Source organism: Alexandromys fortis, unplaced genomic scaffold (genome assembly GCF_014885135.2).
Source record: "Alexandromys fortis isolate MF-2015 unplaced genomic scaffold, M_Fortis_MF-2015_v1.1 scaffold_8_9099976_23576923, whole genome shotgun sequence".
In the NCBI taxonomy this organism is placed as follows: Eukaryota; Metazoa; Chordata; class Mammalia; order Rodentia; family Cricetidae; genus Alexandromys; species Alexandromys fortis.
This window is the reverse complement of record NW_026067899.1, coordinates 306,083-322,577: the sequence shown is the minus strand read 5'-3', so window position 1 is coordinate 322,577 and position 16,495 is coordinate 306,083. Positions and strand designations below refer to the sequence as shown.

The 16,495-nt window shown below is 40.9% G+C and overlaps 1 protein-coding gene across 2 annotated transcripts in view; it reads right to left on the bottom strand.

Moving 5' to 3' along the window:
- Nucleotides 1-16,495, bottom strand: part of Gpr155 (G protein-coupled receptor 155) — a 40,686-nt gene that overhangs the window by 23,872 nt on the left and 319 nt on the right. Inside the window, exons 1-6 of one of the 2 annotated variants that reach the window (XM_050121499.1) lie at nt 13,322-13,489; nt 13,000-13,149; nt 12,046-12,528; nt 3,928-4,327; nt 1,476-1,641; nt 507-662 (exon numbers count right to left, since the gene is read on the bottom strand). In XM_050121499.1, the coding sequence (XP_049977456.1) occupies nt 507-662; nt 1,476-1,641; nt 3,928-4,327; nt 12,046-12,499 (1,176 nt within the window). In that variant the 5' untranslated portion in view covers nt 12,500-12,528; nt 13,000-13,149; nt 13,322-13,489. Of the gene's footprint in view, nt 1-506; nt 663-1,475; nt 1,642-3,927; nt 4,328-12,045; nt 12,529-12,999; nt 13,150-13,321; nt 13,490-16,495 lie in introns of those variants that run through there. The other variant, XM_050121492.1, reaches the window with a different exon arrangement.

The following is a 16,495-nucleotide window of genomic DNA, read 5'->3' as shown; positions in this document are numbered from 1 at the left end:
ATATATCTGAGTTAGCAGGATCAAATTCAAAAAGTTATCTGGTTTCATTTAAATAACTTGTTAATCTTGCTCCCAAAGACCTTTGCTGATCCTATGATTCAGAATAGCTAATATGTGTATGGTGATTATCGTTCACAGATGCTTATGTCATTATCACAAACCTTAGAACAATCCATAGAACTAGTGAAATGATTATCATTATAGCTAAGAAAATTAAGCAGAAAGGGTGTTAAGTAACTCCAAAGAGACACATCGGTAACTTGCAATAGACAAGGAATCAAACCCAAGCTTGACTAAGTCACACGCCTTCCCACCGTACAACTCAAAACTCCCCACTGGAAAGACAAACTTAGTTAATTAAGAAACTAATATTGCATTTCTTTCAGATAGGCTTTAGTTTTCTATTTTATCTTTTAAAAAGGTTTAAAAAATAATTTTCCCATTTAGTAGTTATCGTCAAACTTATCTTGTGTCTTCTATTCAATTTGACACTGAAACATACTTACCAGGGAGACCAGGCTGATAATACTTATATCAAAACTGACATTCTGAATGGCGTATGCCAGCGGCTTGGCATCCATGGTGGGAAAGGTCAATAGCCAGGCAGAAACATACATGATTGGAGCAGACACAAATGTACTTATTACCATTCCTGAGGTTATCTGCAAACATGAGATCAAATTGAGGAGTCATAATCTTACCTAAAAAATTGCTTAAAAATTTAAATGGCCATAATACACTAACACATCCTAAATGGAAAATGACAACCAGTAAGGACATTATAGAATCCAGCACGCGATCTGACGCCATACTTCTCCTTTCTAAGAGCATGTCCTATTGACCTCTTTCTAATCTAGGTTCAAATACTACAACTTATGTTGTTGATTATATTCTAGGCTCTGGAAAGAGCACCCTTCCAATGGTCTAAATCTATGAACAGCTTTCTTCCATGCTACTTCACAGACTATGGGAAAAAGTCAACAAAAAATAATTACCAAACATGATATTGATGAATTAATTAATGGGACTGTCCCTCATATTACATTTCAGAGCCCCTAAATACAATATACATAGACACCATAATTTACCAACTTTCTCTAGTGTATTGTGGGATATATTCTTGTGGTGACTGGATTACAATGAATGAATTTTTCCCCTCAAAATCCCAAAAGTCACTCCCTATAAATAACTTTGAAGCTTAAGTGCAAGCGTAGCTGCAAAGTACTTGAAACAAAACAAAACACAGACTAATAAAAAAGCCTGGGTTTAAGAAAAAGAAGACAGCATAGACGAATAAGGTTCCCATATTAAATAACTATGGTTATATAATGTTATGGAATAGGCTTTATTTACGGGGCAGCAGCTTAGAAAGCTCCAATTCTCATTAGAAGAACGTTGCCTTCTGCATCTTACAGCTTCCCTTTGCTCTTCACCACAGAAACCGCCCGGCTTAGAAGAAAACAGTGCATACATACAATCTCTACTTCCATGTTGAACTGGGTCGCAAAGATAGCCACGCCTGGGGCTACGGGGAAGACGCCGTAGAGAAAGGCGTAATTCGACAAACTCGTGTGGTTCACTACACTGTCTCCCTTGTCCAGGAGTTCCACCATCTCTCTGCACAGAAGGGGCAGCACCAGGCTGGAAAAAGAAGGGACACAGAATGTACTAAACATCAGCGCCTGTCTGTCCCTGCTAGTAACTGCGCTAGTGACTTTGCAACTTTGTCATTATCTTCTTCCTGCCCAGAAGGCATTTATTTTTTCATGCATATATCCTATTGCTGCTGGACATTCTGTTGAAAGTCAGGAGTTCGGCTAGGAGCCATTTCGAGAACAATGCCCCGTAATATTTCAAACGTTAGGGAATATCAAGGGGAAACCAGATTTTTACAAATATTTTTTGCAAAAAAAAAAAGAAGCATTTTAATTATAGCTACTTCCTTGCTTCTTCTACTGGTTAATTGAAACGTGAAATGAAAAAGAGGTTGAAAATCTTCGGAACTCCCCTCAAGAAAATTTCTAAACGTTGGGGGGGAAAAAAAGCTAAACTTTGTGATTAAGTGTTGAATGGTTCAATTAATGACAACAATGTAGCCCAATAAAATTCTAAAAAACAATAGAAAAGTATCTTAATAATTAGTTCTTGAGATTGTAAACAAAAGGAAAGACTCAGCGGAGGGGGAACTGAAACAACTCCGTGGAGCAGAACACAAAGGAAAGCCGGGTCTGGGGGCAGGGGACGCTATTATTAGTGTCCTCACAGTTCTGTGCAAAAGATAGCACAGTCACCTAGGCACTAGGCTTGCCTTCAGAAAGAACAAGCTGGTACATTGTCACAGCAGAGCCTAGAGAAGTCCACTGGGATTACGCATGCGTGTATGTGCACAGGTGTGCCTGTGGAGGCCAAAGGTTGACACTGGCTGCCGTCCTCAGTTGCTTGCTACCTTATTTTTGAGAAAAGATCACTCGCTGACCCTGCAGTGCACCACTCTGGCTAGGCTGGCCGGCCAGGAAGCCCAGGGAATCTTCCTGTTCCCACCCTCCCAGGGCTGGAATTACAGGCATGAGCCGCTGTGTCTGGTTTTTACATACCTGCTACAGGACCAAATTTATGTTCTCGTGCGTGCTTGTAAAACAAACACTTTACAAACTGAACCCATGAATCAGCCCTAGCTGTGTGTTGTCATGCAGCTAAGGCACTGTAATTCCTTTTTATAAATTGATGTATGTATGTATTTATCTTATGTGTATGGTTGTATTGTCTGCTTGTGTTTCTGCGCATTGTGTGCATGCAGTGCCCACAGAGGCCAGAATTAGATCTCCTGGAATTGGAGTTGTTTGTTGGTTGTCGGCTACCATGTGGGTCCTGGGAATCAAACCCTGGTTGTCTGAAAGAAGAGTTTGAGACATCTCTCTAGTTCCTTTTTTTTTTTTTTAATTTTAAAAAGAATCAAATATCTAATAAGAATAAGAGACCTTGAAAAATGTAATTAACACTGAAATTACAATATTATCATTATTGAAACAATACTACAGTGGAAATACTAACTCATATACTCTGAAAAACATATTACCACCAAAAATATTTTCCAGAACTACTTATTTTTATTTAGTTTGGAAATATAAAAGTATAACATCGTCCTAGTCCTAGTCCCATAAATTCAACTCTTATAAGTTTTTTATATAAAAAATTTAAATATGCTCTAAGAATTTTGGGTAATATTGCAGTAAAATTATGTCAACTCCATGGCTGATAAGCCAATAAACTGAAGAATTATTAACTAAAAATTATTTCTACCATAATGTTGTTCCAATGATAATATGTCTAAAAATGTTTATACTGGCTTACCTATACTTAGAACATTCAATTAAACTCACTATTACTGAATAGATTCCAAAATTCTTTAAAAAAAAAAGGGGTATGTTAAAAGTATGTTAAAAATTATTCTTAAACAATAAGATGCTTTTACTTTATGATTTTTAATGGACTTAGAAATTTTGCAAAATTTACTTTGAAAACATGATCTAGGAAGGTGGTACAGCCCAGTGGTAGAACAGTTACCTTGCATGTACAAGGCTCCGGGTTTGATGTCCTTAAATTATAAAAATTGATTAAGTATGATTTTACTGAGACATTGAAATTATTAAGGAAACCTTACCCAAAAGTAAAACGGGGGGGGGGGGGGGGCCCAAAGTAAAACCGATAATCTTTGTATTCTGACAGTAAAGTAGAAAAAAATAACCTGCATGCCTTAGGAAGAAAATATTTTTTTACAATACCCAAATAGCCCATTTCTCTTTAAATCACAACCATAAAAGAATCAACATTTAAGGGAAAAGATAGGTGCAATACAACCCAATGAATTGGCTAAAGAGTTTGTTTGTTTCTGAACTAGAATTCCCAGAGCCAATAAGCAAAACTTACAGTTTGGCTGTGATGAGAACGGTCAGCACCACAAACGCCGACTTCTTCAGCCGCCTTATCTTCCCCACCATTGTCAGACCAAGGTAGAACAGGGCCGATCCAGAGAAGGAATTGGCAAGTCCATCCAGAAAGTTCTCCATATATACAGGGATCTTTTTATCAAGAATAAAATTGAAGGCAATGCCGACAAAGACCATGAATACGATCGGGTTCTGTAACACGCGTAGAAATCCTAGTCCCACAATTTTTACTTTATTTTGAGAAGCATTCTGAGTGTCTTTTGACTTCTGGATTTCACAGAAGATAAACCCTATGGGGTTTAACATCATAAGAGATATTGGTGCCACCAAATAAATGTACTGGAGATATTCTGGGTATGTAGTTTGATACAGGGCTTCAACTGTAAAAAAAAAAAAATACTGGTTTTTAAAATATTACTACAGAATTATATAAATATGCATATATCATTTCTGTGCTTGTTTATTATATTGAAAATTAGTCTACATAGTAATGAACAACCCCATTCACTTATTTTTAGAAAGGCAAATTTTAGTAATATAACTGACAAGGAAGAAAAACTCACTATATTAAGTACCATCCAGTTTATAAAATAACAACTTTAAATTATGTTTTATAAAAACTTAACTATTTTCCAATACAGGGACTTAAAATGAATCTCTAAGGCAAGAGCTGTAAGATTTTTAAAAGAGCAATGCAAAGATAAATCTGTATAAGGTATTTGCTTGAACTCAGTGGAATGAGCATCTTCACTAGTGTGCTATGGCAGGGGTCAGATGGCAGGAGGTGGCGAGGGAGCATGCTCAGAAACTCCACAGCACTGGAGTCCACACTCCCCGGGGAAAGATGGAGAGACGTGAGGCAGCTGACAGAGAGGAAAGGCTTCCCTGGAGATGAGGAGGCCAGAGAACTGAAAGGGCAGAGAGTCCAGTGGGTAGCCGAGGAGGACGCTAACGTCACGTGAAAAAGGCAAACTTCATAACGGAGATGAGAGTTAGACATTAAAGTCTGCAGGGGATGGGAGGGAATGACGAGAATGGAGAGCAGTGATTGACATCCACTTCAACAGTCGTCAGCAAGAGAGCAGCGAGCGATGCCCTTGCCATATGGGGCAGGTAGGCTGTGAGGAAATGAAAGCAAGGAATGCTTCCAGAAAGACCAGAGAAGCCATGCCGGGCGATGGTGGCGCACGCCTTTAATCCCAGCACTCGGGAGGCAGAGGCAGGCGGATCTCTGTGAGTTCGAGACCAGCCTGGTCTACAGAGCTAGTGCCAGGACAGGCTCCAAAGCCACAGAGAAACCCTGTCTCAAAAAAACCAAAAAAAAAAAAAAAAAAAAAAAAAGACCAGAGAAGCCGCTAAAGCCAGGACAGAAGGCTGGACCTGGAAAGCTTTGGAGGGTTACCACACAATGTATTAATTAGTACATGTTTTTGTTTGCTTGGTTTTGCCTTTAGAGACAGGGTTTCTCAGCAGTCGGAGCAGTCCTGGAACTCACTCTGTAGACCATGCTGGCTTTGAACTCACAGAGATCCACCTGCCTCTGCCTCCTGAGTGCTGGGATTAAAGGCCTGTACCACCACCACCTGGCTAGTAACTACACATTCTTAAGAAAACAAAGCTTCACTTTTTCTCAGCTTGTTCCCAAAGAGCCTGTTACTCACTGAAGAATGAGGCCGGATAAAACAAAAACAAAACCAAACCGGCTGTGAGATTAACAAGAGATGGCACACATGCTATATTTTGTGGGTGACATGAGGGGCTTTTAGAGAGTCTGAGAAGGCATGATGACTCGGGAACTTAGCTGCCACAGAAGATGCTTTCTTGGTGGGGGAAGTTGGTGGGGGTCACACTTCTAGCAGTCCAGAAGGCGAAGACTGAGGAACTGGCCTGGGGTGGAACAAGGCAACGTGAAGCCACCAAATACACGACTTGGTCTTCACGCTTGTTTCAGACATAGAACTTGGACCTATCCAGCTGGAAGTATATAAGAGATCATTCATAATGGATGCAAAGTTGAGAAATAAAATAAACAGCCACAATCATTCCAAGGAGAGAGGCAATCATGTGAAAATAACGTAGATCGAGTTTCTTCATTTACACTAAGATAGAGTAACACAAGTAGGAAAACATATTTGTTTACCTCCTCAGCATTCCTAAGTTCAGTTGATGTCAGACACATGCCCCGCTGAAGTTATGTAATAGATTATATAACCACAGAACCTCACCTTGATCTCATTAGCTACACTTACTTTTTATAAGACTCAAATCATTTTTCTCCCAGTGAAGCACACACATAGGTCTGAACATCTCCAAAATAGAGCAGAGGTTAAACGCGTTTGATTGCATAAAAACCCCATCAGTTCTCTTCGCTGATTTCTAAATGAGATGCACCAGTTTACGACTCGGAGGCTGCCTCCCCTGTTTCCTGGGGCTTGCTTAAGTGAAAAGCCCCATCTTGATAATTACTCTTGGGTAGCTACACTTCTTAGGTAATCCCGTCTCTAGGAAAAAGGTGTCTGTACCTGCCCACCACTTCGGTTTCTTAAGAGGAGTATATATTTGGGGAATGCCTTGCACTTTCAACCTGGGTCTAAGAATTTTTCCTAAGTGGCCACAACACAGTGCAAAAGTGTTTTCTGTGGCAACCTCCATCTCCAGCTTCACACTCTACTCAAAGCCTGTTATACTGACTGATTGCTTATGTCTAGAAATTTCCATTCCTGACACATCACTGATGGCTACCATCTTTCCCTCCCTCCCTCCCTCCCTCCGTCCCTCCATCCCTCCATCCCTCCCTCTCTCCCAAGAATGCAATGCAAGTCTGAGCAGCAATCTTCCATTGCTATTGCTAGGCCCATCAACACAGCAGCACCCCCTTCCTTCCTCTGTTCCTCTGGCTCCTTAACAGGCCCATCCAGTTATCCACGGGTAACAAGAACAATAAGCAGCCTCATCATTTCTACAGGGCATGACTAGTCTGTCTTACTAGCTGCTGTCAAGCTCTCGGATACATTAAACCCGATCATAGGTAGATATGGATAAGACAACATTACATATATGTACACAGTTGGGAATCTTATTACTTGGGATGCTGAGGCAAGAGCTGCTGCTGGGAGTTTATGGCCTACTATATACAGGAGTCGGAAGAGGGATCTTGACACATGCTCTGTCAGATACGGGAGACTACTGCCCTTCCTTCCTACAGGGTCTTTTGAATTCTCTCCTCTTGATTCTTACTATTAGTTAAAAGTCTGAAAATTAGGTTATTAGGTATACCCACTAACCAGTGTTCTTTAGTGTCTTCTCAACCACTCCTTTCATCTATATTATTAACTCCAGAAGGCGCCATCTAAATCTCACATGTGCAGAGCTTTCAAAAATTAGTATTTTTCTATCATTTCTGTCATTCATCGTGGCTTTCTTTTAATGAGCACAACCAGTCCCCATAATGGTCTTCCTGCTTACCCAACACAGTTTTATTACTCCATAAAGCAAAGACTCCACTAGCAGAGCCATAGCACGGGTACAGCCGACAAACACTGTGTCCATAAACACAAGCTTCACTTGTGGACCAGGCTTCGTTCTAACTTCTTGAATTGGTTCCTGCCCGAGACTTGCCTTCTATTTAAGGACAGTCTCTGGGACTCATTCTGCCAAGTCTTCAACCTACATCATTAAACCTCACCTTCTCAGGAACACTCTGATACTCTGCTTTGTATCCACGACACCTCAAGAAAGTGCCAGAAGGCATCATTCTATGACACACATACCCGACCCAACACAGAGCTGAACAGATCCGATGAACAGAATTAGTTGATACATCAATGAATGCTAAGAGTTTCAGACACAGTAAAAACGTATCTTGCATCACACAGCAATTTACATCTGTTGTTGGATAATCTAGTTCTTTTCGGCTCCGTATTTTATTTTAAAAATTATCGCCTTAATTAGCCTTTTTTTGATGCGTGTGGTGTGTGTACATTTTCTTGCTGCCTTTGAACTCCCAGCAGCCCCTCTTGCTTCAGCCTCCTGAATAACAGGATTATCAAATTATTTTAAATTGGCCAATAGAAATCACATATGTTACATACACGTTACTTTGGAATGTACATGTTTTGGAACGGTTAAATGAAGCTCACCAGCATACATATTTCCTTACGTAATTTTGAATGATGTGAATTCTTATATTGTTATTAACTGTATTCACTAAGTTGTACAATAGGTCTCTTGAAGTCACTCCTTCTACCTAACTGAAATTCCATGTTTTTTCCCCCTTTTTACGCATTGAGAATATTTATGAAGCAGGTTACAATGAGCGTCTTCTAACTCAGCTGAACGAGTGTGTAAGGACAGGAGAAGTAATGTCTAGTGGGAGAGCAAATAATCGCGATTAAATCAATACTTATTAAGTTACCAGGAGAAAGGGGGCTCGGCATGGGAATTTTAGTCTCTTTTGCCGCTCATTTCCATAATTACTTAACATTCCCTCTTCACAAACTGGCAGTTAGCAACCTTGTGTTAGCAACCTGAAGACAATCTTTCAAATCGGAAAGGGAAATACACATGAATACAGTGACCTATAGCAGCTAAAATTAGATTTATAATCACCACATCAACTATTAAGTCCTAATTAATTAATGATTATAAATAAGGCTCTTCGAGGGAGGGGGAATCCCATTATGAGGAGTTATTATATGGCTTGGAAGAACTAAGATAAAATTAGCCACCCACTGGGACTCCTATTTTGATTCCCGCAGGGTTTCAATCTCTAGCAAATAACACACGGACCCTGACAAGACCATCCCATTATTTAATGGCGTAGAGCTAAATGGCTTCATCTCCATGTGTTTACAGCTCAAGCACCAGGGCATAATTATGATTAGCCAGGGTACTTATGCTATCAGCATTGTTTGAAGAATAAATTATAGGACTTAACTATGCCCTATTAGTATCTTTTAATGACAGAGGCAGGGAGTCACTCTGATCTGCTGGAACCAGCCTTTCCCCTTGGTGGATTCCTGGTTTCTTCTCACACCTGGATTTTTAAGAGCACTTTTGGAAAGAACTGTCCTAAAAGACAGCAAGCTTTTTCTCGTCTCCAATCCACTTGACTCTAGTGTTAAAAACTACACAGCAATACAGCATTGTTTATTTCCTAAACACCACGGTCACTGTACAGAGAAGAGATACAGTCAGCTCCTCTTTATTCACTAACTTATCTGTCTGCTCTCCACGCCAGCATCTCCCAAGTCCCCTGTAAACTGGGCAGAGGAGGAACAAATGCAGCCCTAAGCAGAGTGTTTCATCTAATTCATTAGCAACACTTCCCTTTGAACACGACAGTGGGAATTCCTAGGAGAAGAAGAAAGGTCTCCCTGGTGACTGTTGTCTGCTCACCATGGACAAGAGCGGAAGACAGATGGATTCAGACTGCACAAATACCCCACTGGGGAGCAGACACATGACGTAATGTTCTTTCTGTACACACCTCCCATTTTACAAGTAGATGAGAAAACGTCTATATGACTGGTTTTTAATAAAGCTATATTCCACGGCCTGGTGTTACAAGAGCTATTATCTGTGAGTAAAGCAAACAGAGATTATAATCCCAAATTGCACAACACATTCATCAAGGAAACTCAGGTTGCTATGCTTCGAGGAACTTCACTAGTACCACATTTACTATATAAAGTGGAAGGTAAGAAATGGAAGGATGAAATGGCTGGGTAAATATATTTTTAATTTGGAAAGCATCTTAATAGGAAAAGTAAATCATGCAATAGCTTTTTTCCGTGTCTACTCTTTCTTTCCCCTTTGTGGGTTCATGTATCTGTGTGTGCATTCAGAGACCAGAGGAGGAAGTCTGGAGTCCTTCTCCATCTCTCTCCACCATATTTTAGAGACAGGTCTCTCACTAAACCTGAGGCTCCTTTCAGTTAGGCTGACTGGCCAGTGAGTTCCGGGGCCCACCTGGTCCTGCCTCCCAGCACTGGGGTTCTAGGTAGGAAAGTCCTGTCTGACTTTTTTTATTTCTTCAAGCTGGTAAAGAACGGCGTTTATTAAGGGTGAGGAAACACAAGCACACAGAGTGGAAGACCTTTCACAAAGAAGAGGGTATAGGAAGCTAGGCCCTCGTATCTGGTCTTTGAGTGGATGCTCGGGGTTTGAACTCAGGTCCTCCCGCTTTTGCAGCACGCTCTCTTACTAAGCTACCTCTCTAGCCCTGGCCCCCACCCCGAACAGACTGTAAAGGCAAAAACATCTGATTCTGTTCTGAAACTACTAAATTACAAAGGTTGGTCAGGTCTTCTAAGATAGACTTAGCCTGTTATGTAACCATGTGGCATGAGAGAGCACCTGGGATTTAGAACCAGAAAGCCTAGAGCTGGGTCTCAGGCACGTGTTAGCTGTGTGACCCAGGTTAAAACAATCCTGTAACCCTGTCTCCTTAGTTGAAAGTGATAACATCCACCCTCTTCAAATAATAAAGTCCCCTGTAAAGTCTAAAATTACAAATGTTAGTTCTCTTTATAAACTCACTAGTCTATAAAAGCATGAAACTATATACGTCTAGTTCATGTCTAAAATAAGAACAGTATTTATCAAATACTTAGCTCTATCGCGACAAGCCACTTCTGGAGTCTTTAGCCTACAAATCCTTGACCAGACTTCATTCTTAGTGCTCTGAAGGACGTGGACAAACATCAACTTCTGTTGTGTGATTTCAACTTAAACTTTAGTAACTGTAAAGGGATATCTATAGAGCTCCTACTTAAAGACCCATTAGCTAAGAGTCTTGTTTTACCCCCTCTTCAGGCTCCTGGTTACTCCGTGCTGTTTGATGGCTTTGGTATTTTTCCATGGCTAAAGTGAGGAGAGGTGAACAGTATAGTTCTCTACAGACTTTTTGGTGTCGGTGATGAAATGGCTTTGGGGAGGAGGATGAGGTAAAATGACTGAGACCTGAGAGTTCACGGTAGGTTTCAATTGTACAATTTAATATTCCACTGGATCTCTGCTCTGAAGGTATATCATCAGAGAAGCCTTAACCCATCACTCTGCCGCAGGACAATCTCCTCACACCCGGCCCTTACTTATTCTGCCAGTCCCTGCCAACGTTTGGTATGATCTTAGTTTCAACGATAACTTTATTTCTCCATTAAAATATGAACTCAGTATGTTTGAGAACTTTGCTCCCAGGCCACTTCCTAGCACTGGCGTGTTGCACCCACGCACAAGGAACTGAGTGGATACGACACAACAGTGCCCACGCTGCGCTGCGTGTCAAAAGCAATGCAACTTGCATTCTTAAATATTAACAACCAGTGTCTAGGAATGGTGGTATGTCCTGGAAAACAAAATATATTTCCTCTCAAGAAACTACAGCATCCCAAATTAGTGTGCTTACTATTTTACCAGACAATATAAAATTGGGTGTGTACAGATCTGCAGACTCAATGTGTTTTTACCGCTTTGGTCCTTAAACAAGAATTGAATTTCAACATAAATATACTGGAAACTCAAATAACAAACTCAGAACAAATTTTACTGTAAAATAACCTACATATTCTAAAGCATAAGAACAAGAATGGTGTGGAAAAGCCACTGACGGCATAAATTCCCACTGCTGGCATGTCGTGATGAGTACTTTCAGGGAAATAACAAGTTTTTCAAACATAATTTAAATCAGACTGCGATCCCTTCAAGAAACTATATTTCTTTATATGAGATAATTGAGAAGAAACAGAATACTACTAGAAAGATTATCCCCTAAGGTATCAGAATATAGCCATTTATTTTACGTAGATAATTAAGTGATCCTTAAAACTCTAAAATTAAAGAAAAAATATTCTAATTTCAGACAGCTTTAAGAAAAAAAATGATGGGTTGGTGGGAGGATCTGTGAGGAGCTGGGGCAGGGGAAAATTGTAATCAGAATATATTGTGTGAAAAATTTCAATGAAACAAACAATGAAAGATTTCCTAGAGACAAGAATAAGAATATGTTACTAACAAATGCTTAGATAATCAAAAGCTTATGTTACCACATAAAATTCTTTTTTATGAATTTTTTAATTTAAGAATAAAAATAACTTACCTATAGGATATCCCAATGCAAAGTCGTTACTTTGTGTAGCAAAAATAGGGAACAGTCCAGCTTTGCTAAAGCGGCTCTCGGGATTGGCAACCAATAAGGTCAATATGCATACGATGAAAAACACAGAGGCTTTGCCAATTAAGATACTATAGAGGAAAGCCCAATCCACATTGGAAAAATTAAGTACAACCATATTTTTGAATAGTAAAGCGGGCAGGGCAAATCTGGAGACAAAATTTCCCAGGCCTTTGGCCTGTGTCGATGTGATGACATTGGCCCTCCCTGCTATGTAGCCACAAAGGACTATGCCAAAGCACTCCAGCAAGGCTGGGAAAAGCCTTGTGATTGACATCGAAGGTGGGTCATTGGTGGAATTGAATCCATGAGCTGCTGTTGCAGACAGAGTCTCGTTAATGGCAAGGGTTGAGTTCTCTGCTGAAAACTGAGAATCCATTTTCTCTCTCCTTTCACCTCCAACTAAATCTTTGGGGAAAAAAGAAAAGAAAAGAAAATTCAGTGCTACAACTAACCAGAGAATGAAATGGAACACTGCAAACCTGGACTTATTTACATATAAATGCCCACACTCTCTGCAAAGTCCAACGGGGTGCATGGGGGGCAGGGAAGACAAGAGAAAAGAGGTAGGGGAGGTGCTTCACTCTCAAAGGTAGGTCAGCTCAAAATATTCCTGTTACCATTCTGCTTTTCAGTGTCCACAAACGTTACAGCTGCAGTCATGCCCTGTGGTTCTCTCCGGGCATCCACAGTCCACCTCCATCTAGTGGCCAAGAGGAGCAGGCTCAGTGTCTACAAAGGACCGACTTGCACCCAGAGTCTCTAGAAACTTCGGACGTTCTCACGGGTAGATGAAGAAGTCACACTGGAACCAGAAGTCCCTTCTAACCAGTGGTCCTGCTTGAGCCTTAGGGAGAATCATCGCAGGGCAGCACTTACCAACTTGAACCTGAAACTTAACGTCTTCCGCTTCACTTTATCATCTGTGAAGCGGCAATATCAGGAGAGTCCTTTGGCTCCAATCACATCCGGCACACGGCAATCGCTTAACCAAAGCTGAATATCACTTTCGGTAGAGTACGAGGGAACCTTTGAGAGAGAAAGTGACTATAAGACGTGAGTGCACCAGCCTCCCCTTAGTTCATTTTACATAAGCATACACACGAACCTACAGTTCCTCAGGGCCACAGGGGGCTTTACACGTGTAGCTCACTCTAAAATGCGCTCTGCCATTTGTACTGCCCACATAATGAACACTTACCCACTCTCAAACTCAACCGTATGGTTCAGGAATCATTTCGTCGGGTGAGGTGTCTTTAATAACATAGTCAGGCATATTTTTTTCTCAAATAAAATCATGGTCCTTCCCTTAGTCTGCTTTTCTCGGCTTGTTTATCCCAATGTCTTGCAACGACTGTCTCCTTTACCAAACTTGAAATGTCACAGAAGCAAAGACCATACATGTCTCTCCACACTCTCGTGTCCCTAATATCTGGCACATAGGAAGCACTGGGGGAGAGGGGCTAGATTCATTAAAAATTTCACTAAATTCATTAAACAACAACCTGTTCTTACATCAACCTCTTCTCTCCTTGCCAGTTCTCTCTTGGGTACTATCGAATCCATGAGTGAACAATCTCTCTTTCCACATGATAAATGCTTTTCACAGCAGCAACAGCCCCGAACACAGACTGTTTCCTAAAACGTTATAAAGATGTTCATGAGGTTCTTAAGGACCAACTTCTGTGGGCTAAGGTGGCAGCTGATAGACTCCCCTCCTCTTGCTGCCAGAGACACAATGAGCACAAACTTTAGATAATTCTCAGATGACTCGGGGTTTTTTTTTATAGTAATTTGGAATTAATATGATGGTAATTGCCAATTTCTAAGTGATTATTCTCGGTGTCCCATGTAAAGACAGGGGAAAATCTGGTGTCTCCTGCAATTTACAAAGCTTAGCTAAATTCTTGAACACCCACATCACATTCAAAACACTGGGGTGACAGATCAAAGATCATTAATTGATACCCGGGTTGTGTAAGAGAATATTTCCTGTGCTGCTCCCTATAAACCAAACCCTTGGAAAAACCTTACATCTCACTGGGACTAAGACAAGCATTTCTTTTTTTTCTGCCAGGATTAAACAAGAGTAATCAATAGAAACCAATCCTACAATGTTCACCAAAATTTGAGTTTTACCGAATTACACTGATTGGTACAGAGAGGTTCTGGTTGGTATACATAGCCAGGCATTGGTTGGTATACATAGAGAAGTTCTAGTTTGTACATATGCCAGGTTCTGGTTGGGACACATAGCCAGGTTCTGGCTGGTCACATAGCCAGGTTCTGGTTGGTACACATAGCCAGGTATTGGTTGGGACACATAGACAGATTCTGGTTGTTACACATGGTGACCCTTGAAGGATTTGATCAGCAATCAGATTTGAGTATTAGACATTGGAGCCCTTAAGAAATGTGTACTTTGCAATGTGTACTTTGGAAAGGTGGTGAGAATCTGGCCTAGACTTCTGATGCTTTTCCCAAGTTTCCTATATTTCTTTACTTGGATAATCCATAATCCCTATTTGGACCACATAAGAACAACAGTGTAGCTGTATATATTTTTTTAAAATATCAATCTTAATTAGCAATAGTTAACTGAAAAGACTAACAGACTTTGAGCCTTAACCTGGATCAACACTTTGCCTCCCTCAGTCGGTTTCCTTAACTGCAAAATGAGCAGGGAAACGTCCCGAGAGAGACACTATATAGAAAGGATATTTAGTTCACAGCTTATCACAGAATAGGCCTTCAGGAAATGGCAACAACAGTCCTAGGACCAAGTGTGGTGTCCCACGCTAAAAACCCAGCACTGGAAGACAGGCAGAAGGATCCCAAGCTCAAAGCTAGCCGGGGCTGCACACTGAGAGCCTGTCTCAAAATCAAAACAAAACAAACACACAAACAAACAAAAAACCCTAACCATCAAAGAAAACCAAAAGAGGGTGAGAGAGAGGGCAGAGGGATTGTAGACCTCAGGGAAAGGATTAGAGTGGTAACCAAGTAAAGAGCATCCATTGTCCTAAGTAGCTCTACAGACACACCTGCCATTACAGATCACCAATAACAGAAGTACTGGATAGTCCAAAAAGTTACCAGTTTGGGATGTGTCATAAAGGTACCAGTCTCTGATTTAGACCCACCCATTACGGAAGAGTTGAATTCAGTTTGATCTTAAGTGGCTGCTGACAATGAACAAAGACCTCTTCATCGAGGTGATGACCAATAGGTAAAGAAAGACTCAGGTTCAGCTTTCGATTAATTGAAAATTAAAAAAAAAAAACTTTAAAAAGTAATCTGTATTTTTCCCCGCTTTTAATTTTTCCAGTGTTATAAAAGCAACAGTTCCCGAAGCAAATGAAAATTAAAACTAGCCTGACATGATGGCACACACTTTAACTCCAGCATTAGGGAGGCAGAGCCAGGAAGAGCTCAAGCCTTGCCTCAGCTACAAAATAAAGCCAGTCGGGATTTAACAGTAGCACTTGTTCCAAAATAAGGAAGGGGAAATTAAAAATAAGTCTGAAGTTTTATCTCATACCACTTTAAACATGAAAAACAAAACAAAACCAAAAAAATGCTTCTAAGGCACATTTTAAGATGAACAAGAACCACAACAAAGGAAGTTTTAAAAAAATGACATCCAGTTATTTAATCTACAAAAACAAGACTTGTTACAGAACACACAAGTTGAACTGCCGCTATGCAAGCCAGTTCACTGGGGCAGACACTTGAAAATGAAGTATACAAACGGTCTAGTCACTTTACATTTGCCTTAGATAGCATCACCAAAGCACTGGAATTGTAGATTAAATTGCTACTAAGTTAAAATGTGGTACATTGTTAACTTGAAAGAGAAAGCTTTAAACTCTTGGGCTGTTCTTTTCTCAACCACCCAATACCCTTTCTCTATGAGAAAAACCTAGTGCCATATGGAGTTATAAAAGAACTCTTAAACATCAACAGGCACCCTATCCACAGCCTGTTTCCCCGGTCTGTCTGCCAGAGACAGACTTTGGCCCGCCAAGATAAAGAGTGCAGAGTCCCTAAGCGAATAGATGGCCCCGAGGGCAGCTGGCATCCGTGAAAATGGAAAGCCAGGGCATAGGAGTCACGTCAGGTGCTCCGTAAAGAAGGAGAAAATTTGGCGCAAAGCACCAGGTACCTCGGCAGAGACGCTCAGGAGGGGCAGATACTGGGCCCCCCCTTGAGATAAAGTGAAAAGTCCTAGATGACAGGGTGGTCCCACGTGCAACGGGGCGCTCCGCACCCTGGGGACGCAGCTCTGGCAGCAGATGGGATAAGTCGCCCCCTCTGCGCAGACCATCCCGAGTGTCCCCGCAGGTTTCAGGCGTAGACGATGCGGGGCAGAGGG